Below are 26,418 nucleotides of genomic sequence, written 5' to 3'. Positions count from 1 at the left end.
TACCTTTAATGACTAAGGCCCGGTTCATATTAGTGTTTTTTGCAGAACATAACTGGAATGTATACCGTACAAACGGAACAGATGTGAAAGGATCCAATGTTAACCTATGGATCCATTCACATGCGTCTGGTTGGTACGGATACGTTCCGGTCCCTGGATCGGAAAAATTGCTGCAGGTCCTAATTTTCCGGACCGTTCTGCCCAGTGGAACAGATCTGGACAAAAAATTCTGCAGCACTGGGGCACTGGGAAAAGGGGGAAAAATTCTACGGGTGATGGGGGAATGTGCCGACGTGAACCTGAGAGACAGGAGGGCGCAGCACCTGGGAGGGAGGGTAAAATGCATACCTAATGTTCTGTAGCAGCCGGCAGTAGAGGCTGCCGTCTTCTTCCGTGTCATGTGACTACATGATGTGTCATGTGACTAGCCACATGATGCGCTGTGTAGTCACAGCGGAAGAAGAGGAAGCCTCTACCGCCGGCTGCTACGGAAGATTAGGTATGTATTTGCCGGCGAAACTGAGTGAAAACTGATCCGAACCAATCATTTATCATATCCGTTTTCAGTTTTTATTTTGCACTGTGCACAGAGCCATCCGGATCCGGTGAAGCAGAGACCAGATCCGCTCACCAGATGCTCTCACCGGACACGCTTGGCTCGAAACGCTAATGTGAACCGGGACTAACTGTACGATATTTCTTTGCAAGCTTTCAAAATTTCAAGTTTCATGTTTCATGTTTCAGGTATGGTTCTGATCCAGTCCTGAAACTTGCCTGAAGAAGACACTTAAAGCTTGCATAGAAATCTTGTACACTTAGTCATTAAAGGTATCACTTAAATCAGTGTTTCTCAACATTTTATTGGTATGTGCCCCTTTTAAAACCCAGTAATCACCAAGTATCCCCTAGCATAGTAAAAATTAACACAAGTATCCCATGACAAATATATATTTGATTGTAGTACATAATTGGTTCTAAACAATTTCCAAGCATTTACTATTGCTTTTAACTAGCTAGAATGTCAACTCTGTGTTGTTTAAATAAGATTTATCATTTTCTAAATCTCTAAATTTGTTATTCTTGGTTAAGTATATCAAGCCCGAGTACCCCCTAGAACCATCAGAAGTACTCCCTGGGGTACGCCTACCACACGTTGAGAATCTAGGATTTAAACAACTTTTGTTGTTATGTTTTCGGATTCTCTCCATGACTCATACCGGACCACACACAACTGGCTTCAAGCAGCAGAGTTTGATGGAGATGGTATCAGACTGTGGGTGTGGCTGCTTGGATTGCATCATCCTAGGCTGCTTGGATTGCATCATCCTACTGTTCAGACTGTAAAGGCTCATACACACGGGCTACAACTGTTGCCACAAACACGTGGTACGCGCATGTTGTGGCGGCAGGTCCTCCGTGTGTATGAGGCACGCGCCACGAACTGTCGCTGCTCAGAGCTGTCGCCAGGCGATTGACTTGGCCAATCGCCGGCAACAGCTGTCGCAGCAACCGTCGCTAGTCCGCCACGCGTACTGCGTGTGTATGTGCGGACTTGCGACAGCTACCCACCGCTAGAAGGGAGGTTCCGGGGGGGGGGGGGGGGGGACTTTCGGCGACAGCTTCCGCCGCGTCACTGCCTGTTGGGCAGAGACGTGTAGACAGCTGTCACTCAGGCGGAGCTGTCGCCGAGTTGTTGCGCACACGTCTCCTGTGTGCTAGCAACAGCTACAACAGTGCCCTGTGTGTATCAGACTGTAAGGTACGAGGCATTGAAGGTTGCGTGCCCCGTCACTTGCACCGTTCGGTACCTGCGCAGTATTACTGAGCAGGCGCAGAATGCTCCCAGCAATGGTTGTGTGACAGGGGAACGCGGGCACCCAGACTGCGCCTCCAACTGGAAGACTTACCTGGGCCTATTGCGGAAGAGACATGAGGCGGGAGGACGGCGGAGGGGGTGGAGAAAGCCCCAGGTATGTATATTTTTTTCTCCTACCCCATCTCAGGTACACTTTTGTCCATCTCTGGTCTACACAGATAAAAGCAAGTTCTGCCTCTTGGAAAACAATTTTGCCTGCAGTAAGGCATTCATATTTATATACAGGGCCGGTGCATCCATGGGGTAAGCTGGGCAATAGCCCAGGGCACCAAGTTCCTCAGAGGTCCCAGTCAGCAACTGCAGAAATGATAACTTTACAGTCAGTATGGTACTAAAATGTAAGCAGGTCTATGTTTATGTATTTCCCAGGACCGCTTTTATATACAGTCTGGCTGATGATACCCCACCCTGACGCCAACTCTTCCCATAGGCTTCCACCAAGAAAATAACTTGAAAATAACCCCTGAATTATCTGTGCAGCTCTGAGTGTTCCTCTCAGCGGTGTGCCGGCCCTGAGCGCTTCTCATTATCAGCCTAATGCGATTTCCAATTGCTGGTTTAGCTTTGCAGCTCATGTGCTGATGAGAATCATATGTGTGGGGCGCAGATTGAATTACAGCGGAGTAATACTTCTGCCCGGGAACAGCCGGCCAATCACAGCGCTCGCCAGAATATTTATCTCATGGCCACAGGGGAACCCGATTCAGTTACACACGATCTGCCACCGTTATAGAAAACATACAATTTCTGGCATCATTATGGACGGCCTACAGCACCTCTTGGTTTAAATAAATGGCTCTGAGTGTTTACCGTTCCTCGCTTTTGATCTTTTTCAGGCAGAATCCATGTTTGCTGACCAGAGCCGCGTACGTCGACATCCTGACTACCGTCAGCAATTACCTCAGAAGAGACAGACTGCAAGGTATGTGAGGGCAGACTGCTCCCATCAGGGCTCCGCACATAAGCTGCTGCACACTTGGCAGGCTTGGGGTAGAGGTGGGCCTACTTAAATGATCTCTGTTGCGAAAGTCTTAACATTTCAAATACATGTAAACATATACAACTAAAGAGAACCTGTAGCAAAAAAAAAGGTCCCCTGGGGGGTACTCACCTTGGGAGGGGAAAGCCTCAGGGTCCCAATGAGGCTTCCCCCATCCCTGTAGCTGCAGGCAGTCCAGCGCTGGCTCCCCCGAAGTCTCCCGCAATCCTCCTTCGACAAGCCTGACAAGGCTTAATATATTTACCTTTCCTGGCTCCAGCGGGAGGCGCTGTTGTGGCTCTCAGCACGGAGATAGGTGGAAATAGTCGATATCTGTCGGGTCCGTTCTACTATGGAGGTGCAGGAGACTTGTGCCTGTGTAGTAGAGCGGCCCGACAGCGATCTGCTATTTCCGCCTATCTCCGAGCGGAGAGCCGTTACTGCGCCTGCGCTGGAGCCGGAAAGGTACATTTTTACATCCCCACCGTTCCGGGAGCTTTTTCGCCGCCGCCGTGGGACACGGATGGACGGGGGAAGCCTCAATAGGATCCGGAGGCCTCTCCTACCCAAGGTGAGTACCCCCCAGGGGAACTTTTTCTCGTTACAGGTTTTCTTTAAGAAGTACGTTTTTTCCAGAGTTAAATGAGCCTTAAATTACTTTTCTCCCATGTTGCTCTCACTTGCAGTAGGTAGTAGAAATCTGACATTACCGACAGATTTTGGACTAGCCCATCTTCTCATGGGGGGTTCTCAGGGTTTTCTTTATTTTTAAAAACACTTAGTGAATGGCAGTTGCTCCGTCCAACTGCCAAAAAAGTGCACAGCATGCAGGGCGGCTGGCCAGCATCTTTGTATAAGGCCTCTTTCACAGTGGGACGTTAAAAATGCACATTATAAAAAATTATAACGCAGACTAACGCACAGCAATACAAAATCTGTGCGACATTCACAGTGCTCACGTTGCGTTGTGTGTAACGTGTAGCAATATTTAGAGAGTGCTGCATGCTGTACGTTTAGCAATGTATCTGCTGCGTTATGTGTGTTGCACATGCTCAGCAATGTTTTTTTTAATGTAAGGCATGCGCCGTTTTCGTTCCATCAGTATGCGACGAAAACGGTGCACCAAGAGACACATAACGCAGTGCAAAATAACGTCCAATTTTATAACCTATATGCGCTGCGTTAGGGGCAAGTTGTGCGACTTTAACGTCGCATCAAACACAACATCCCACTGTGAAAGAGGTCTTTTTCAGGGAATGTCTTTATAAAGAATAAAGGCCATGCTGGGAATCCCCCATGGAGAGATGGGCTTGCCCAAAATCTGTCGGTAATGTTAAATTTATAATACTTACTGTAAGTGACAGCAACATAGGAGAAAAGTTATTTATGGCTCATTTTACTCTGGGAGAAATGAACTTCTTTTTTGTATGTGTTTTAAATTTTAAGATTTTTGCGACAGTCCCTCTTTAAAGGGGAACCTGAGGTGTAAATAAACTGACGTGATAAATAATTATATACATCCTCCTACTCCTAAAAATGACTTTAAATATCCCAGGGTTTTCTTTTATATTTAAACATTCCCAAAGTAGGTTGAATGTTTTACTGTTACTAATCAGTGGCAGCCTATTAAGTGTCTCAGAGTTAGAAAAAGGTCAACTATTCATGTATTTTATCTCTTCCTGCTCTCAGAAGTTGTTTTCTGCCAGGAAAATGTTAATGGCTGTAATTTGCTTTATCCGTGATGTTTACTACATTCCCGACAAGGGTACCAACAAGACAGAAGCTGTCACTTCCATGCCTAGAAATTAACTCTTTCAGTGCTCGTTCACACTAGAGGTGTTTTTTGGTGAATTTTTAAGTGCAGGTGATGTGTACAAATGCTGTAAAAGCGCTTACACTATGCTTTCCAATGAGCTAGTTCTCATTGGGGCGTTCCGTTTGCTTGCCGCTGACAAAAGCACTGCAGGTACCATTTTCAGGGCGATATTCAGGGAAGGTATAGGGGGAATCAGCAAAACGCTTGAAAAAGTGCTTTGTATAGTGATTTCTCCAGCACTTTAATGAATACATACATTGTATTTATTCATTTCCGGCTCAAAGTAATCACTTCCTGAATGAAGTCAGGAAGTGATTTAAATAATTGCTCTGCCAAAGCGCAGATAACACGCATAGCGGTTAGAAAAAAAAAATCGCTCAGCGTCGGCAAGAGTGCGAGTGTAACGCATTGTGAACAAGGCCCCAGTCAGCAAAATAAAACAAGTTATTACTATGTTTTGTGCTGTACATGCACGTTTATCTCATGTCACATATTGCACACACTTTATAGGGGAACCTGGTGACGTGCCATATGATTATCATATCAGCTCTGATAAAATCCCCGACTGAGCATTCAGTCTGGCTTTGCAGGGAATAATTATAGCTGAGTCATTATAGCAGAGCCACAAGGGGGCAGGCTTGGGCTTGAAAAGACATCAGAGAAGACAGACTCAGCTATAATGATTCCTGAGCAAAGCCAGACTGAATGCTCAGTCGAGGATTTTGTCAGGGCTGATAACAAGCAGGCTGAGCAGTGAAGAATGAAACAGAGAGCAGGGTAGGTGTTTTCTCTAATGTTCCCACTGATATATATGGTAAAATACATGAGGGTGCTTCGTCTCTGGTTCACTTTAACCACAGAACAATCCACACTGAGACAATACTGCCACAACTGATCACTGTTGCACAAAGTTTTTTAGCCACACGGGATTCAGATGTAGCACCTGAAATTGCATGTGGACACCGGCCACAAATCGGGGCTCGTGGAAACTGTCGCTAAGGGTTGTTATTACAGAGACCGGCCGTGCCTCTGTCATGTTACGGTAGTGCTGCTTTGGATGGAAAAACCCCACCCCTTTAGAGATGCCAACCAGCTCAGAGCCCTTGGCGTGAGGGTTGGTGGTCACCAGGAAAAGAGCCAGCAAATATGTGCCAACGGGTCAAGCTTCTGATGTCTGAAGAGAACCCCCTGCTGCTCCTGGCCGCTGAACACAGCAGAAGGGATGAAGAAGCTGGAAGATTTAGACGTGGATCACCTCGAGGGATGCTAATAAAATGTATTTTTGACAGCAGATGCGTATTTGTGTTTTTCTTCAATTAAAGGACTTTTTGTGTTTATTTCGAGTGAAGTATTTATAACTCGGTGTGACTGCTATTTTAACTTCTTTTGTAAATACCATGTTTCCAAGAAAATAAGAGTGGGGGACATTTATTAACAGTGTCTGGGACAAAATATTAGTAGGTTTTTAGAAATCCATGCAGACCTGTCTCTGATATCCTAAGAAATCATTAGATAGTGCAGATTCCTTCTAAAACGGTTGTAAAATAGGAGGAGTCTCTCAGACAGTGAGGTGTGTGAGGGGAATTGCTGTTGCTGAGGTAACCAACACACCTGCTGGTATTGATAGCAGCAGGCTCTGAGGAGGAATTCAGCAGGGGGAGGAGCACATCACAAATCATGTCTAGCCTGCACTCTGCAATCATGTCTAGCCTGCAGTTCTACATCTGTAGAACTGCTATCAAGCACTTCTTAATCTGCGCCAGTTTAGGTATGGATTTGCACATTTCTTAACTGTAGTGCAGCTCTAGAAATTCATGCTAAATTGCCACTATTACTAGGATTTAAGAAGGTTCTTATTATCATGTAGAACTGTTCTCCCTGCTGGTTAGAACAAATTAGGAAGAAAAAACTGTTGGTAATGCGTTGATAAATCTCCCCCTGTGTCTTTTATTCATTTTGCACCAAAAGATGTGCTAGGGCTTATTTTCAGGGGATGATATGTCTATGAACACACAAGTTCCTGTGGTGTGTGTCCTCCTGCCTTCCCAACTGTGCAGCTTCTTCCTCTGCTGGATCTACCTCTTGTGTCCACTGTGTCCCCCTTGTACCTTTAGTGTTCTCCTCTATCCTTGTGTCCTCCTCTATCCAAAGTCTTCCAGTGTCCCCCTATGTCCTCGGTTGTCCCCCATATCCTCCGATGTTCCTCTGCATCCTCTTCTCTCCCCAAGCTCCATGCCTCTGTGTCCCCGAGCGTCAGCCTATGGGGAAGAAGGGACCTTTGCTCTGTTATTGGACCAATCAGTGCACTCGCTGAGCATAGTAGCATGGTGCTGCTTGCACGACCCATGGGCTCCAGTAATAACATAAGCTGCCATACTTTTACCCTTACTGCTGCTAGGGCTTACTTTCGGGATAGGCCTTATATTTTTAGAATGCTCGAAATTCCTTCTAGTGCTTACTTAATTTTGTGGGAAACGTTTGTTGGAGACATCACACACACACACACACACACACACTGTACACACACACACACACACACACACACACACACACACACACACACACACACACACACACACACACACACTCTCTCTCTCAGAACAAGATCACCTACAAGGCTGGGGCCTAGGGTGTAAGGGGACCCAACTGCCATTTCCTCCAACCCCTCTCCATCTCAGTTTACCAAAGAACTATAAGGGGGAGCCACGGCTACTACCTTGCCTTGGGCCCCATTTCATCTTTATCCATCTCTGCTCTACCCACCAATATTTCATTTTCCTGTGGGTCCACCAATCTGGTATATCTGATCATGTGTGCTAAATGCCCCAATGTTATGTACGTGGGAGAAACTGGACAAACTCTGCGCAAACGTATGAATGGACACAGGCACACTATTAATGATACCAAATCTGGACTCCCAGTTGCTACACACTTTCGGTCCAACGGACACAGCATGGATGATCTTTGTGTCACTGCCCTGAAGGGCGGCTTCAAAACGTCAAATGGCGTAAATTGGTTCAAAGCTGTGCAGAAGGGTTTGAATAAGGACAACAACTTTCTATATTGGTATGAGATTGATTATATATGAACTGTCTCAGCCACTCTAGCTGAACTTGTGAACTAAGAATTTACGATACCTCTGGGTCAATCCTAATACCAGGTCTGTGAGCAATAGAGTAAACAAGGGTCCTTATCTTACCCCATTTAGATGGTCTGTTTGTATTAAGGCATCTTAATGACGTATTTATGCTTGAAAAAAATATCCGTTTTCCCTTCTGATGTTGCATGTTTATAAGCTGTCTGTACCACCAGCCTGCAAACTAACAGGATGTAAGCCCGACGAAGGCTGCAAGGCCGAAAGCTTGCTTATTCTTATTCATTTGTAGTTAGCCAATAAATGGTATCATCCTGATTTAAAACTTCTTGCTTTTACTGATGGCTAACACGGTACAATAACTCTACTGCTACACCTTATTTCAGTTACAGGAAGTTGACCTAGAAGACCTCAGTGCCCATCAGCACTATTCCACAACCTATTAATTCTGCCACTCTTTCTTGCCCCCTCGACCTAACCCAAGGGTGTACTCCTATCCTTCATATTGCAGTTCATGCTCCCATTAGTTCTCAGTTTCTGGAGTCACATGACCCACTGAGTCTAATAAGACCACTCCCGGTCCCAATATCCAGGGGGCGGCTCTTCCCTGAAGCAACGTGAATCATGTGCTTTAGGGTGTCAACAATTATAGGGCGGCTTAACCACTTCACAACTGAGGGGTTTTACCCCTTCAGCGTCCAAGCAATTTTCACTTTTCAGCTCTCCTTCCATTCATTTGCCAATAACTTTATCTCTACTTATCACAATGAAATGAACTATATCTTGTTTTTTTGATCACTCATTTGGCTTTCTTTGGGTGGTACATTATGCCAAGAATTATTTTATTCTAAATGTTTTTTAATGGGAAAATAAGAAAAAAATTGGAAAAAAAATCCTTATTTTTCAGTTTTTGGCCACTATAATTTATAAATAATGCATGCTACTGTAATTAAAATCCACGTAATTTATTTGCGCATTTGTACCGGTTATTACACCATTTAAATGATGTCCCTATCACAATGTCTGGCGCCAATATTTTATTAGGAAATAAAGATGCATTTTCTTTCAGTTTTGCTGAAGTAACAGTATTATAACCTCTTGACATACATATTAAAGTTCAGTCCCTAAGAAAACTATTTATGTATTTTGTAATGTATTTTATTGTATTTTTTTTTACAAAAAAAATAAATGTTGGTAACTATTGAGGAGTTTGGGAGGTAAGGGGTTAAAATGTAAAAACAGGTCTTTGCATTTAAAAAAAATGCTTTTAGATGTAGTTTTACTATTTGGCCACAAGATGGCCTCAGTCTTATATTTTTATGCATCCTGTAAGCGAACTATGTATACTTACAGGAAGTGTACTGAATAGGGGAAACTTTTATTTATTAGAATGATCGTGCAGCTTCTCATAGAAGGCACCGATCATCACGGGGACTTAGATCAATGATTAGCAATTGCTTTCCCATTCATTGATCTCCTGGTGGGCAGATGGCAACGTGAATGAGCGCACAAATAAGCGGGAGCGTGTACAGCAGTGGTGACAGCGGGGGTACGTATATTTACTTCCCTGGGCGTTTAAATGAAGTCTGCAGGGGAGTAGATACTGTACTGAAGCTGTGAAGTGGTTTTAATGGTTTTAATGAGAAGGTCTTTGAGTGACAAGCTAACCTTGTCAACATTCACATTCCAACCTACGAACTCCTCCTCCACATCCTACAGAGCTGTTCTCCTGCCTTGTCCTCACACACTGAGCTGTGGTGCCCACCACTGGCCATAAATGGAGGGTGTGCTTAGGGGGCGGTATCAGTGAATGGCACATGCACCACACCTCACCCTGAAGAAACAGCAGGAGGCCAGACTGCTTCATGGATGTAATGTTCTTTCTCCAGAAGACTTTGGAAGTTCTTACTTGGTGTCCTCACCAATTCTTCAGTGGGATTATGTGAGCATGAGGGTTTTGTGGAGAGGGTTTTTTCTTTTTTCGATTAACTGGCGGCCGCTCCATTCCAGCGATCAGGAAGAAGTATTCTTGGCTATCAGTTGTGCATGTTGACTGTTGCCACATTTATGAACATGGATTCAGGGGTTGGGGCCCCCTTCCTAAAAATAACAAGGCTCCTTTGTGCCCCTTCCCTTCACACACCAATTTTAGGTAACTAGAGGGCCTCCCAGCATTAAGTAGCCCTTCCTTCAGTAAGGGTAGCCAGAGGAACCCCTTAGGTAGACCCCAGCATGGGTTGCCAAAGTTACCCCACCAGCATAGGTAGCCAAAAGTAGTAGTTTAGGCCCTCAGATGTAGGCATTTTTGAGAAATGCCATCTGCCCCTACCCTATGGATATGAGTTAATTGGGCAATTTACATTCTCATGTGAACACACTGCATATAGTCCATGGACACATAGATAAAATCATAGGGTGGAGAAACACAAGAAAGTTGGTAAATACATCAAGTACCACCTGGGTCCCCTCTGCTCCAGGGCCCCATAGCAGCTGCTATGGCTACTATGGCTATTCCTACGCCCCTGGATGGATTGGTGCAGGCCCTCAGGCAGAGTTTGCCTTCCTCATAGCGCAGAATATACTCAGTCTTCACTGATAACCCCAGGATTTTGTTGCAAGGTTCTTCCACGTCATAAACTTTGGGTTTCGCCCACTGATGACTGTTATTAGAGAGTCGCCTCCCTAGCCCTAATCATTGAGCTTTAGATTACTGGACAGGCAGGACGAGGTCTGGAGTGTCACATCACATAAGTAGAGGCCTGAGGGCTGGTTCAGACAGGCGACTCAGTCAAATGCTTTTTCTGATAGCAAGCAGAAAAGCATTTGGCAACCTTCAGCAGCATTCGTTTTACACCCACAGTGGGACACGGAAGCTTTGGGGTTAGCTAATCCTAGATGAAACGAAACAACGGCTAAACAACAGGATCAAGCCCGGCATTTGCCAAAATTACAGTAAAGGATCGTATCGACGGCTGACCATTCATTTGAATGGACAAGGCTTAAAATGAACCTGAGGTGAAAATAAACTGATGAGATAAACAATTGTATTTATCCTCTTACTCCTAAAAATTAACTTTTTTTTTTTTTTAGATATCCCATGGTTTTATTTTATATTTGAACATTTACAAAGTACTTTGAATGTTTTTGTTGTCTCTACTCAGTGGCAGCCTATTAAGTGTCCCTGGGTGAAAATACATGAACTATTGACCTTTATCTCCCTGCACTTAGATGTTGTATCCTGCCAGGAGTACTTTTATGGCTGTAATTGGCTTATCAGTGATGATTACTACAGGGAGTGCAGAATTATTAGGCAAGTTGTATTTTTGAGGAATAATTTTATTATTGAACAACAACCATGTTCTCAATGAACCCAAAAACTCATTAATATCAAAGCTGAATATTTTTGAAAGTAGTTTTTAGTTTGTTTTTAGTTTTATCTATTTTAGGGGGATATCTGTGTGTGCAGGGGACTATTATTGGGCATAATTATTAGGCAACTTAACAAAAAACAAATATATACCCATTTCAATTATTTATTTTTACCAGTGAAACCAATATAACATCTCAACATTCACAAATATACATTTCTGACATTCAAAAACAAAACAAAAACAAATCAGTGACCAATATAGCCACCTTTCTTTGCAAGGACACTCAAAAGCCTGCCATCCATGGATTCTGTCAGTGTTTTAATCTGTTCACCATCAACATTGCATGCAGCAGCAACCACAGCCTCCCAGACACTGTTCAGAGAGGTGTACTGTTTTCCCTCCTTGTAAATCTCACATTTTATGATGGACCACAGTTTCTCTATGGGGTTCAGGTCAGGTGAACAAGGAGGCCATGTCATTAGTTTTTCTTCTTTTATACCCTTTCTTGCCAGCCACGCTGTGGAGTACTTGGACGCGTGTTATGGAGCATTGTCCTGCATGAAAATCATGTTTTTCTTGAAGGATGCAGACTTCTTCCTGTACCACTGCTTGAAGAAGGTGTCTTCCAGAAACTGGCAGTAGGACTGGGAGTTGAGCTTGACTCCATCCTCAACCCGAAAAGGCCCCACAAGCTCATCTTTGATGATACCAGCCCAAACCAGTACTCCACCTCCACCTTGCTGGCGTCTGAGTCGGACTGGAGCTCTCTGCCCTTTACCAATCCAGCCACGGGCCCATCCATCTGGCCCATCAAGACTCACTCTCATTTCATCAGTCCATAAAACCTTAGAAAAATCAGTCTTGAGATATTTCTTGGCCCAGTCTTGACGTTTCAGCTTGTGTATCTTGTTCAGTGGTGGTCGTCTTTCAGCCTTTCTTACCTTGGCCATGTCTCTGAGTATTGCACACCTTGTGCTTTTGGGCACTCCAGTGATGTTGCAGCTCTGAAATATGGCCAAACTGGTGGCAAGTGGCATCTTGACAGCTGCATGCTTGACTTTTCTCAGTTCATGGGCAGTTATTTTGCGCCTTGGTTTTTCCACACCATTCTTGCGACCCTGTTGACTATTTTGAATGAAACGCTTGATTGTTCGATGATCACGCTTCAGAAGCTTTGCAATTTTAAGAGTGCTGCATCCCTCTGCAAGATATCACCCTATTTTTGACTTTTTTGAGCCTGTCAAGTCCTTCTTTTGACCCATTTTGCCAAAGGAAAGGAAGTTGCCTAATAATTATGCACACCTGATATAGGGTGTTGATGTCATTAGACCACACCCCTTCTCATTACAGAGATGCACATCACCTAATATGCTTAATTGGTAGTAGGCTTTCGAGCCTATACAGCTTGGAGTAAGACAACATGCATAAAGAGGATGATGTGGTCAAAATACTCATTTGCCTAATAATTCTGCACTCCCTGTATATTCCCGACAAGCTACCGACAAGACAGAAGCTGTCACTTCCATGCCTAGAAATTAACTCTTTCAGGCAGCAAAATAAAACAAGTAAAACAGCCTGGTTATTGATGTTTGTACTGTACATAGACGTTTATCTCATCATGTCACCTCGTGCCTCGGGTATACTTTAAATGACGAGTGCCATGGCCGAATAGCAGCATTTTCAAGGAAGTCTGAATAAGTGGAATATATAAAAGTTGTCACTGCAGATTTCTTTTTGTTTCTCTATAATCTCCGGTCGCCTTGTTGTTGTGCTGGTCATCTGCTTTTGTTCTGACTCCACTGGCTACAGTCTTGTTGCAGGTGACTTGGAAAATACTGAAACCAGAAGATGAGCAAAACTACCAGGCATTTGTTTTCTGTCCAATCATAAAAGCAGCCTCCATATCACAGGCATAACAATAACCCCTGTGATAGCAGGGAGAGGGGCTATGGAGGGCCTCCTCCTCCTTTCTCCCACTATGCAGACTAAACAACCTGTTCCAGGGCTGCATCCTGTCCTCTCTACCTCCCAGCAGCCGCACGCTCTGTGCTGCCTTCCTCTGGCTTCTGATGCAAGTCACATGATCGGGAGACGGGATGCAGCATAGAGCGTGTGGCTGCCAGGAGGAAGAGGAGACCCCATGATGATTTTGCTTTGGGGGCTTTTTTTACGCATCTGTTCCATATTTCTCTGAATAGTCCTCCAGGGGACTTCTGCGATTACTTTTAACAGGGGCATTTTGCTCCCATAGGGCCAGCAGCAAGTACCGTGAGTTACGTTATAAACGTGACCTGCAGTACTTGAGTAGGGCAACTGTTGCTATGGTAACGCTCGTTAGCAAGTGATTTACTGTTGCAGCAGTCACACTACTACCGTAACTCACCCTGGTATTTGCTGCCATAGGTAAGGCTTATATTGCTGTGTGCTGTCTGTACACGGCAGTATTTGTGCGATTTTGTGCATCAGGCCCATATGTGAATAGAGACCTGTCGGTGCCCAGAAAACTGGAATATTTCCCAGAGCAATCAACTAACCACTCAGATCAGGTTTCAGCTGGTAAACTGCAAAAAAGAAACTATAACCCAGGATTAAACTTCATGACAATCAGCAGCTGATAACCCCTTTCCCATAAGAAATGTTTACCTTTTCTCAAATAGACCATCAGGGGGCTCTGTACGGCTGATATTGTGGTGAACCCCCTCCCATAGTGGGATGTCACGACCATGGCCCTGACAGTTTCCTGTCTGTGAACCTCATTACATTGTGGAAAATAAGGGCTGTTTCCAACTGCCAAGAAACCAATATCTCCCTCTGTGCATACAGTGGCTTGCAAAAGTATTCGGCCCCCTTGAAGTTTTCCACATTTTGTCACATTACTGTCACAAACATGAATCAATGTTATTGGAATTCCATGTGAAAGACCAATACAAAGTGGTGTACATGTGAGAAGTGGAACGAAAATCATACATGATTCCAAACATTTTCTACAAATAAATAGCTGCAAAGTGGGGTGTGCGTAATTATTAAGCCCCCTGAGTTAATACTTTGTAGAACCACCTTTTGCTGCAATTACAGCTGCCAGTCTTTTAGGGTATGTCTCTACTAGCTTTGCACATCTAGAGACTGAAATCCTTGCCCATTCTTCTTTGCAAAACAGCTCCAGATCAGTCACATTAGATGGACAGCGTTTGTGAACAGCAGTTTCCAGATCTTGCCACAGATTCTCGATTGGATTTAGATCTGGACTTTGGGCAATTCTAACACATGAATATGTTTTGTTTTAAACCATTCCATTGTTGCCCTGGATTTATGTTTAGGGTCGTTGTCTTGCTGGAAGGTGAACCTCCACCCCAGTCTCAAGTCTTTTGCAGACTCCAAGAGGTTTTCTTCCAAGATTGCCCTGTATATGGCCCCACCCATCTTCCTATCAACTCTGACCAGCTTCCCTGTCCCTGCTGAAGAGATGCACTCCCCGAGCATGATGCTGCCACCACCATATTTGACAGTGGGGATGGTGTGTTCAGAGAGATGTGCAGTGTTAGTTTTCTGCCACACATAGCGTTTTGCATTTTGGCCAAAACGTTCCATTTTGGTCTCATCTGACCAGAGCACCTTCTTCCACATGGTTGCTGTGTCCCCCACATGGCTTGTGGAAAACTGCAAACGGGACTTCTTATGCTTTTCTGTTAACAATGGCTTTCTTCTTGCCACTCTTCCATAAAGGCCAACTTTGTACAGTGCATGACTAATAGTTGTCCTATGAACAGATTCCCCCACCTGAGCTGTAGATCTCTGCAGCTCGTCCAGAGTCACCATGGACCTCTTGACTGCATTTCTGATCAGCGCTCTCCTTGTTCGGCCTGTAAATTTAGGTGGACGGCTTTGTCTTGGTAGGTTTACAGTTGTGCCATACCCCTTCCATTTCTTAATGATCGCTTAACAGTGCTCTGTGGGATGTTCAAGGCTTTGGAAACCTTTTTGTAGCCTAAGTCTGCTTTAAATTTCTCAATAACTTTATCCCTGACCTGTCTGGTGTGTTCTTTGGACTTCATGGTGTTGTTGCTCCCAATATTCTCTTAGACAACCTCTGAGGCTGTCACAGAGCAGCTGTATTTGTACTGACATTAGATTACACACAGGTGCACTCTATTTAGTCATTAGCACTCATCAGGCAATGTCTATGGGCAGTGACTGCACTCAGACCAAGGGGGGCTGAATAATTACGCACACCCCACTTTGCAGTTATTGATTTGTAAAAAAAATGTTTGGAATCATGTATGATTTTCGTTCCACTTCTCACCTGTACACCACTTTGTGTTGGTCTTTCGTGTGGAATTCCAATAAAATTGATTCATGTTTGTGGCAGTAATGTGACAAAATGTGGAAAACTTCAAGGGGGCCGAATACTTTTGCAAGCCACTGGTATGTATATCTATAAAAAACAACCTTTGGGCCCTTTTCCACTAGCAATCGCAATCACAAATGCCAGCGATTGCGATTTTTCATTAATTTTGTTATGCGATTGCGATTTTCATTTGCATTGCATTATCCCTCTGAAAATTGCTCCAGAAAGCGATTGCGATTTACAAATTGAATCACTATAGTGGAAAATACTTCTCATGATTTCTATGATAAAGTAGCAACCCTGGTGATTTAAAAATCACTAGCGATTTGCGATTCAGCTGTGTAGTGGAAAAGGGCCCTTTTAACCTATCGCATTGTTAGGGGGTGTGGTTTTAGATAATGGCAGTTGGTGCTGTCTTTTTTTGTTTATGTCTGCCAGTAGTAAAGATGATGACATGCAGGCTGATTGTGGATCAAACAATATGAACAATATGAACAAATTACTTGGCGAATATCAATCATTTCTTGATCTCTATTTTTTAACTTCCCACATTGCAAATGTATGGATTTATTTTTTCCCCTTTTCGCTAAAGTTCCTCTTTAAATGTTTTGGCAGCTGCTCATCCCTTTCTCCTGCTTTCTTTGTGCTGATCTGGATAAATCGACTCTACAGGGCATAGTAGGATTTGTGCCAGCCACCCAGTGACAAAAAACGGCCAAGCCTAATCTGCAGTTCCACATTTATGCAGCAGGTGGTGCAAGTGTTTCCCTCTTTAGACAGCCTCTGATACTAAGAGGTCAGCAGTGGCAACGGTCAAGTCTCAGGAGGAGAGATGGAGTGTTTCCTGTGGGCACTGGTCCCCCCATCACTGTTCTATTATAATGCAGTATTTATCCAGACTGGCGTGAGGTTTTTACGTGTTGCTGACGGTGGTACAGTGTGTTTTCTGGTCACATATGACTTGCCTCTATAGCACATGTCAAAAACATCTGTTTTTGTAAGTGGTACAGTTGCTTTATTAGTGTCTAGAGCACCAGGGTGTACGACAGCCGCACCCACACTTCCTGTCACATGACGCTTCGGACGTACAGCAGCAGGGTGAGATTTGTGGTGTACTCTGTGTGGTTACACGATACATGTTCTGACACCCATGGGTGGTGTACAAGGCTGTGTGCATTCTCTGCAGCAGCCCTGATGTACACAGCTGATAGGGGAGACCAGAGTTCATCAGGAGGTTTTCTGTATTGTGCAGACTAGGAACTGCAGTGAAAATCACTTAATGAATAACATTGTTTTTTTGTTTTTTTACAACATTCATTTATAGATTTAGTCATTGTTTGCCCATTATAAAGTCTTTCCTCTCCCTCCTTTACATTCTGAAATGTATCACAGATAGGGCTTGATTCACTTAAGACAAATAGCATGCCTTATCGGAGTTAACACACCTTATCAGATATAACACGCCTTAGCATAGCGAGCGCTACGAACCCGCAGGGGCTCAGGGCAGGACGAGTGGAGCTCTAGTCATTGCCAATTAGCAAGCATAAGTTCGTAGCGCTCTGTATGCTACTCTGATAAGGCGTGTTATCTCTGATAAGGCGTGTTAACTCAGATAAGGCATGTTATCTCTGATAAGGTTTGTTAACTCGAATAAGTCATGCTATTTGTCTTAGTGAATCAAGCCCTCAGCGACATCTTTGGTTCTGCCTGGTGATCTGTATGGAATTTTCATTACTGAGAGGTCTATGCACAGAGGGAGATACTGCTTGCTTGGCAGTTGGAAGCAGTCATTAATTCCCACAATGCAAGGAGGTTCACAGACAGGGAACTGTCATAGTCATAGCCCTGACATCACACTGTGGGAGGGGTTTCACCACAATATCGGCCATACAGACCTCCCTGATGATCTATTTGAGAAAAGGGGAATTTATTTCTCCTGGGAAAGGGGGCACCAATAGAGAATAGTAGAACGCAGTCCACAGAACTGACTGTAACAGTGATGCAGGATAAGCCATATACATAACAGCTTTAAACAAAACAGGCTTGGATCGGGGCCTAGAGTATCCGCTTGTACTGTACACCACTGGAGTGACATGCCAGTACTACAAAACTGGGGTACAATTAATAATGCAATTACTGTATATGGCCTCTTTTGTCTTTGTCCCCCTTTAGGCATAGTAAAGTATTACTAACACTTAAAGGAAACACAAGGTAAAAATATACTGATGAGATAAACAATTGTATCTATCCCCCTCCTCCTAAACATATTTGTATAGTGTATCTCAAAGTTTTATTTTATATTTAAATCTACTTTTTAAGTTTCTACTGTTTTCTTGTCTCTGCACAATGACACATTTATTGAAGTATGCCAGAGCTCAAATCAATGAACTATTGGCCCTTATTATCTCTCGTCTGTTCTCGGAAGCAATTTACTGCCAGGAAAGTGTTTTATGGTTGTCATTTCTTATCAGTGAGGGTTACCTATAGTCGACACGGTCAGAAACTGTCACTTGCATACCTGATGTTTAACCACTTGAGGACTGTAGGCTTACACCCCCTAGTGACCAGAATTGTTTTTTACAATTCAGGCCACTGCAGCTTTAAGGCTTCGCTGCAGGGCCGTGCAACTCAGCACGCAAGTTATCCCCCCCCCCTTTTTCTGCCCACCAACAGAGCTTTCCGTAGGTGGGCTCTGATCCCTGCTGGCATATTTGTGCGCTTGGCACTGTACATACATATGTCTTTCTCATCATGTCACATGTCACCTCGGTTGTCCTTTAAGAGCATTTCATATTTTGTGCTGTCTTCCTCACCAACCTGTAACTCTCAGCCTCCCATATAAATGTGTTTGTCCTTCCCACAGGCCGGTTACCTATATTTACATATTGTTTATTTGATTTTCCTTTTTTGTGGTTTGTGTTCTGTTTTTCTCTCTGCCTCCTGGCTTTGTATTGCGATGAATGCTTTATTAGTGCGTGGAAATCGCAGAACGTGATATTTTCCTCCATCAATCACTCGGAGCTGTTTTTTGGACTCCTCCTGGGTACAGCAATAATCCCCTTCTCATTCCTTTGGCTGCCTTTTATCTTTTATACTGGCCTCTTTTAGGGTTCATGTTTTGCTTTGGACGTGTGGCTGCGGTCGTTAGGGATGCTCATTTGGAAAAGTTCCAAATTTCCAATGAAAAGTCTGCATTTCCGATCAGGAGCCGGATCTCTGGGGAAATACCGCATTATCCTAACTCAGTCATTTTAGTCCAATCACAGAACTCGGAAGTATTTGACCAATCAGAGAACGCAGAGTCAGCTCGGAAATATTTGGCCAATCAGAGAATGCAGAGTCAGCTCGGAAATATTTGGCCAATCAGAGAATGCAGAGTCAGCTCGGAAGTATCTGGCCAATCAGAGAAGGCATAATTAACTCGGAAGTATTTGGCCAATCAGATAAGGCATAATCAACTCGGAAGTAATTGGTCAATCAGAGAAGGCAGAGTCAACTCGGAAGTATTTGACCAATCATAGAATGCAGAGTCAGCTCGGAAGTATTTGGACAATCAGAGAAGGCAGAGTCAACTCGGAAGTATTTGGCCAATTAGAGAAGGCAGAGTCAACTCGGAAGTATTTGGCCAATTAGAGAAGGCAGAGTCAACTCGGAAGTGTCTGGCCAATCAGAGAATGCAGAGTCAACTTGGAAGTATCTGGTCAATCAGAGGATGCAGAGTCAACTCGGAAGTATTTGACCAATCAGAGAATTCAGAGTCAGCTTGGAAGTATTTGACCAATCAGAGAACGCAGAGTCATCTCAGAAGTATTTGACCAATCATAGAATGCAGAGTCAGCTCGGAAGTATTTGACCAATCAGAGAATGCATAATCAACTCGGAAGTATTTGGTCAATCAGAGAAGGCAGAGTCAACTCGGAAGTATTTGGCCAATTAGAGAAGGCAGAGTCAACTCGGAAGTATTTGGCCAATCAGAGAATGCAGAGACAGCTCAGAAGTATTTGGCCAATCAGAGAATGCAGAGACAGCTCAGAAGTATTTGGCCAATCAGAGAATGCAGAGTCAGCTTGGAAGTATTTGGCCAATCAGAGAAGGCAGAGTCAATTCATAAGTGTCTGGCCAATCAGAGAATGCAGAGTCAGCTCAGAAGTATTTGGCCAATCAGAGAATGCAGAGTCAACTCGGAAGTATTTGGCCAATCAGAGAATGCAGAGTCAACTTGGAAGTATCTGGTCAATCAGAGGATGCAGAGTCAACTCGGAAGTATTTGACCAATCAGAGAATTCAGAGTCAGCTCGGAAGTATTTGGCCAATCAGAGAATGCAGAGTCAACTCGGAAGTATTTGACCAATCAGAGAACGCAGAGTCATCTCAGAAGTATTTGACCAATCAGAGAATGCAGAGTCAGCTCGGAAGTATTTGACCAATCATAGAATGCAGAGTCAGCTCAGAAGTATTTGGCCAATCAGAGAATGCATAATCAACTCGGAAGTATTTGGTCAATCAGAGAAGGCAGAGTCAACTCGGAAGTATTTGGCCAATTAGAGAAGGCAGAGTCAACTCGGAAGTATTTGACCAATCAGAGAACGCAGAGTCATCTCAGAAGTATTTGACCAATCAGAGAATGCAGAGTCAGCTCGGAAGTATTTGACCAATCATAGAATGCAGAGTCAGCTCAGAAGTATTTGGCCAATCAGAGAATGCATAATCAACTCGGAAGTATTTGGTCAATCAGAGAAGGCAGAGTCAACTCGGAAGTATTTGGCCAATTAGAGAAGGCAGAGTCAACTCGGAAGTATTTGGCCAATCAGAGAATGCAGAGACAGCTCAGAAGTATTTGGCCAATCAGAGAATGCAGAGACAGCTCAGAAGTATTTGGCCAATCAGAGAATGCAAAGTCAGCTTGGAAGTATTTGGCCAATCAGAGAAGGCAGAGTCAATTCATACGTGTCTGGCCAATCAGAGAATGCAGAGTCAACTCGGAAGTATTTGGCCAATCAGAGAATGCAGAGTCAACTTGGAAGTATCTAGTCAATCAGAGAATGCAGAGTCAACTTGGAAGTATCTGGTCAATCAGAGAATGCAGAGTCAACTCGGAAGTATTTGGCCAATCAGAGAATGCAGAGTCAACTCGGAAGTATTTGACCAATCAGAGAACGCAGAGTCATCTCAGAAGTATTTGGCCAATCAGAGAATGCAAAAGATGACCAAAAAAAGGACTCCTCGGAAAACGGATTTTTGTGGAAATACCTCATTACCGCAACTCCAGAAAAGAAGTGGTAATTTGGCAGTCTGTGGAATTAGTAATTGACATTGGTGGAAATCAGAATTTATGCAAATTCGGAAATTTAATTTCCGACCATCCCTAGTGGTTGTGCGACTGGTCATTGTGACATTCCTTTTAAGGACACCTAGACTCATATGGAGGCTGCCATATTTATTTCCTTTTAAACAATGCACATTGCCTGGCTGTCCTGCTGATCCTCTGCCTTTTCTTCAGAGACCCTGAACAAGCATGCAGATCAGATATTTTACTTAGAGAACTTAAAGAGAATCTGTACTGTGAAAATCTTACATAAATAAACGTATCAGCCTGTTAGTTGTCTTCTCCTAGCCCCCTCTGTGACATTTTCGGCGCCCCCCACTGCTTACTCGGTGATAAAATCACTGTTTTATTCATTGTTTTTGTAAACAATGAAGATGGCTGCCAAACAGGAAATACATCATCAGAGCAGGTGCCTGTTTGCAGAGGCTCATCTCAAGCCTGACTTGACTGCTGGAATCTTACTCCCACTTGTTGCCTAAGCTGCTTGTCTGGGCTCTGCACTCACAGCTGTTTGAATCCTCACAGCTCCATGAGACTGACAGGCTGGCTGTGAGCAGAGACCTTGCATGTGACTCATACACACAGGAGAGCAGAGGGGGGCGTGGAGGGGCATGCATAACTTCTCCCTATCATAGCAGAAGCAGCGCATTCCTCTCTGGCTTGACAAAGAAAAAAAGGATTCGATATATTACAGAGACAGTACAACTAGAAAAGGCTGCAGTAATCCAGGTGTAGGAATTTATAGGGTAGAATAAATAAGGCTGAAAATGTTATTACAGAGTCTCTTTAAGCCGAAGCTCAGAAACAAATACCTAAGCAGAGGAAAGCCTCTGGATCCTAATAAGGCTGCTTGCTGGGACACTGCTGCTGATCTGGCCTGCTCTCCTATGCTAGCCTGCACAGTAGCACAGGGCCGCATGTTCACTGCGCAGGCGCCGCCGTACTCGTGCAGGCACAGTATGACTGCGTGCGTGCTTGATGAGGGGCCCGGCCCTGATCATATTACTGGCAATCTCTTGTCTGTAATCTTTGAAGGGTCTGTGTTCGGTGACGAGGGACCGGGGGACAATGTGGGAAGCCTGCGGCTCACGTGCACGTTAGTGTATGAGCATTTCAGCAAAATGGACAGTGGTTAAGGTTGTTTCTGGCGTGTGGTTCAGGCACTACTAAAAAAAAAAGGATCCAATAACCTGACCATCCCCAGAGTCCAACTAAAAATCTTTGGACTCAGCATTCTGTCATGCTGCCCCTAACCTTTGGAATGCCTTGACAAACTTAATCAAGACAGCTCCAACCCTGGAAACGTTTACATCAAAACCGAATGGCCATCTCTTTAGTCTGGCATTTATGATCACGTGACTTTTTCCCCTGTACACATCACTATGCGCTGATGTGAGACAAGCTTATGCGCTTTGGGTCCTCGGAAAAAAGCTGTTTACAAATGTTTTGTAGTTGTTTTTGCACTGATGTATGATAGATCAGCAGGATGCGAGGTAACGGATATTGTTTAAAAGGAAATAAATAGGTCACTCTCATTTCAGGTGTCCTTTAATTAGCACTGCACATCACTGGCTGGGCAGCAGTGGTAGGAATGCAGATTACCTTATGGATGGCCACATAGCATTGTGAAAATTGCTTTATCATTAGGGATCGGGTATCAAAACACAACACAGCCTAATGCACCTGCTGTAAAATAATATGCATGCTTACGTCACACGATATTAGGACACGTGAGAAAGGTATTTGCTAATCTAGCGCCAGCAAATTTCACAGCTTTTACTGGATACGGATTCTACATTAAAGTGGACCTGAACTCTTGCACAGGACAGAAGGTAAACACAGATTAATCCACACTGTATGTATTTAGAGAGTTTAGCCTGACTAATTCCCCCCTCATCTGTGACTAATTAAAAGTGTAATTTGATTTATCAGCTGTGTCAGCTCAGGAATCTCGTCTGCCTCAGCAGAGCAGCTAATTTGTAAAGACGGGATGTTAACCCTATGTCTGCTTCCATGAAAGCAGGAAGCAGACACACTGCAGATTTAGTGCAGGATTTCGATCAGCTGCAAAAAAATAAATGTTTTTCTATAAAGGTTATTATGCTGCTGCTTATCTTTTAGAGCAAACAGGAAGTTCTGAGTTCAGGTAGTTTGTATTTCTGAGCACACTTGCTCAGCAGCTCCTCTGCCCACCACTGGCGCTTTGAGTGCTGTCATAATTGGATTTCTGTGGACGACATTCCGCTCCAATTCTATAACCGTAGTTTACAAGCATGTGATAGGAACATGTGCCCTGAAGCAAAGCGTCAGCAGTGTGTCCAGCCCGGAACCCCAACACTGCCTGGCAAAAGCCCAAAGGAAAGGGATTATAAAGCAATGTACTCACCTCTCGAAACCGGGAGCTGGGTCCAGCGACGTCTCCCTGCTGATGAGCGCTCTGCTGATCCATCTTCCTCCATCTTCGGGCCAGCGGGTATGCGCGACGGGACTTCAATCGATTGCGGTACTTTGGGAGTCATCTGGGATCTTGTTCAATCGTTCGCCTGATCCTGCACCTGTGCTCACGTCACGAGATCGCGTAAACGACTGCTCGTCACTCAGAAAAATCGGCGGTCGTTGGGAAAATCGTTGGAAAAATTGCCTCATACCTCCAGCGGATCTTTCATCCCTAGTTCACGCCTTCATCACATCAAGCCTGGACTATTGCAATGGTATCTATATGGCCTTTCAAACAAAGACCTGCACTGCCTGCAGCTAGTACAGAATGCTGCTCCATTGCCACATAACACCAACTCTTCACTCATTCCACTGGCTACCGATTAAATAGAGAATTCTGTTTAAGATTGGCTTATTGACACTCAAATCCTTGCACAATCTGGGCCCTGGATACCTGAATGACTTTTTGCAACTGCATCTCACCTCCTACAATCTTTGATCAAAAGGATTTAATAACTTGGTCACCCCCAGAGTCCACCTCAAAACCCTTGGAGTCAGGGCCTTCTGTCATGCTGCCTGTACACTTTGGAACTTCCTGCCATACCCAATCAGGACATCTCCATCCCTGAAACCATTTAAGTCCAAACTATATAAAGCCACCAGTTTAGTCTGGCATTTAACACCTGACTATTTCCTCTGTAACACAGCCCAGCCTGCAACCCTGTATTGATCTGAGACATATCTATGCACTTTGAGTCCTATGGGAGAAAAGCACTTTACAAGTGTTATTGTATTGTATAGAAAGCTGCAAGGCGCGATACCTATAGGAATGGAGGAGCGACATAAAGAACTCCCAGAAACTCTCCGTCTACCGATCCCTGCAGAGGGAGTCCACAATGGCCCCGTATCTGGAGAGGCTACACCACCCCAAAGACAGACAGACCCTGATCCTGTACCGTCTGAGTGCCCATAGCCTGGAGATGGAAACGGGGCAGCACAGATAGACATGGAAGCCCCGGGAGGAGAGACTGTGCAGACAATGTGACCAGGGGATACTGGAGGATGAGGCCCACTTCCTGCTACACTGCAGCAAATACGCACCTGTGAGGACCGCCCACTTCCAGAGACTCTCCACCCACAGCCTGGAGATAGAGACAGGGCGGCACAGACAGACATGGAAGCCCCGGGAGGAGAGACTGTGCTGATAATGTGACCAGGGGGTCCTGGAGGATGAGGCCCACTTCCTGCTACACTGCAGCAAATACGCACCTGTGAGGACCGCCCGCTTCCAGAAACGCTACCCACATCCCGAATTTCAACTTCATGGATAAGGGGAGGAAACTCTGCATCCTACTGGGGAAGAGGAAACAGCCGTGTAAATAGCACCCCAATATGTGACTGCATGCCACCAACTGAGAGGCACATGATACCCCATGGACTGCACACTCCTCATACTGTCCTCTATATCCTCCTCACCCTTTTGGACTGTATACCCTATATACTTTGCCCTTTACCCTACTGAAGTCTATAATTCTAGAACCACCTCCTCCCATGCTAATGTTATGCTTTGGCAACCCCCCACTATCACCATCCTGAATTCACACATGTTCCAGTTGATCCAGGGGAAGGCGAAATACCTTACAAGGCCTGGGCCAATTAGCCTTAAAAGGGAAAAATTCCTTCCCGACTCCAGATGGCAATCAGATAAATCCCTGGATCAACTCTCTCGGGAATTACCTAGTACTTATAACCGTTTATGCCCTTCAATGCAAGGAAAGCATCCAAGCCCTCTTTAACTGCAGAAACAGAGTTTGCCATAACTACTTCCTTAGGTAAGATATCCCAGATTTTAAAGGGACTCCGAGCAGTGCAGAAACTATGGAAAGATGCATATCATTTTAAAGCTCTCTTTCTCCTCTTTCCAATGATATATAAACCGCCGCCCTACGTCTTTTAGTTTTCGCTATTTTCGCGATTGAAATTGCTGCGGCCGCGATTTCGATCACGAAAATAGAGAAAACTAAAAGGCGTAGGGCAACGATTTAGGTGTCGTCAGAAAGAGGAGAAAGAGAGCTTTAAAATGATATCCATCTTGCCATAGTTATATTGTATTACACAGGACGACACTTTCCCCAGTGTCAGCAGCTCCATTCTGCTGAATGCAACTGCTGACTTTGACAAAAAGTCGCCCTGTGTAATACAATATAACTATGGCTTGATGGATATCATTTTAAAGCTCTCTTTCTCCTCTTTCTGACGACACCTAAATCGTTGCCCTACGACTTTTAGTTTTCTCTATTTTCGCGATCGAAATCGCGGCCGCGGCAATTTCAATCGCGAAAATAGCGAAAACTAAAAGGCGTAGGGTGGCGGTTTATATATCATTGGAAAGAGGAGAAAGAGAGCTTTAAAATGATATGCATCTTTCCATAGTTTCTGCACTGCTCGGAGTCCCTTTAACCAGGGCCGGTTTAAGCAACAATGGGGCCCCAGGGCAAAATAAACCTGGGGGGCCCCCCCAACATATACCCCGGAACAAAAATCGGCATTAGGGGACCTTTTTTGCAGCTGGTATAGTCAGGGTGTGAAGTCCCAATCGGTCAGAGCTCCACATTCTGGCTATCCCAGCCTGCATGGGGGACAAGGGGTTAAAAAGTTTCAGGAGCGGGGACCCCACATAATTAAAAAAAAAAAAAAAAAAATCCCACACTCTAAACATAATTTTTTTTTGGGAAAATAGGAAAAAATGCCAGGGATCTTCATACAGCCATATTGCGGCTGTATAGCGATCCCTGGCCAAAGCGCTGCGGCTGCGTATAGACCCCCTGGAAACCCCGTCAGGAAATGTATTGCTCTTTCTTTTTATACATGTAAAATTACACTACCGTTAGGTTTGCTACTAAAAGTGAAATTTACCGCATTTAAAACTATACTTCTTTCCTTCTAAACTTTAAAATCGATTTTCTCAAAAACTATAAGGTCTTTTTGAAAAATTGTTTTTTCCTCTTATTCCTAATGATCTCCTTAACATATCCTGCAAATTTAGGGTTTCTAGCATTTAAGGTGGATTTGTTATTAACCATTAAAGTCGGCAGGTTTTTAAATGTTTTTTTTTTTCCTTTGAAACTTTAAAATCGATTTTCTCAGGAACTATAAGGCCGATTTGAAAATTTTT

General features: G+C 44.2%; 1 protein-coding gene across 2 annotated transcripts in view; it reads left to right on the top strand.

The window, feature by feature from the left end:
• The window catches only part of THADA (THADA armadillo repeat containing), a 782,712-nt gene that overhangs the window by 565,040 nt on the left and 191,254 nt on the right, over window positions 1-26,418 (top strand). For both annotated transcript variants that reach the window (XM_068233009.1, XM_068233008.1), the window contains one exon: window positions 2,713-2,798. In XM_068233009.1, the coding sequence (XP_068089110.1) occupies window positions 2,713-2,798 (86 nt within the window). The remainder of the gene's footprint in view (window positions 1-2,712; window positions 2,799-26,418) is intronic.

The sequence above is a fragment of the Hyperolius riggenbachi genome, chromosome 4 (genome assembly GCF_040937935.1).
Source record: "Hyperolius riggenbachi isolate aHypRig1 chromosome 4, aHypRig1.pri, whole genome shotgun sequence".
Taxonomy (NCBI): domain Eukaryota; kingdom Metazoa; phylum Chordata; class Amphibia; order Anura; family Hyperoliidae; genus Hyperolius; species Hyperolius riggenbachi.
Note: the sequence above shows the minus strand (reverse complement) of the source record. Positions and strands in the feature narration are given on the sequence as shown.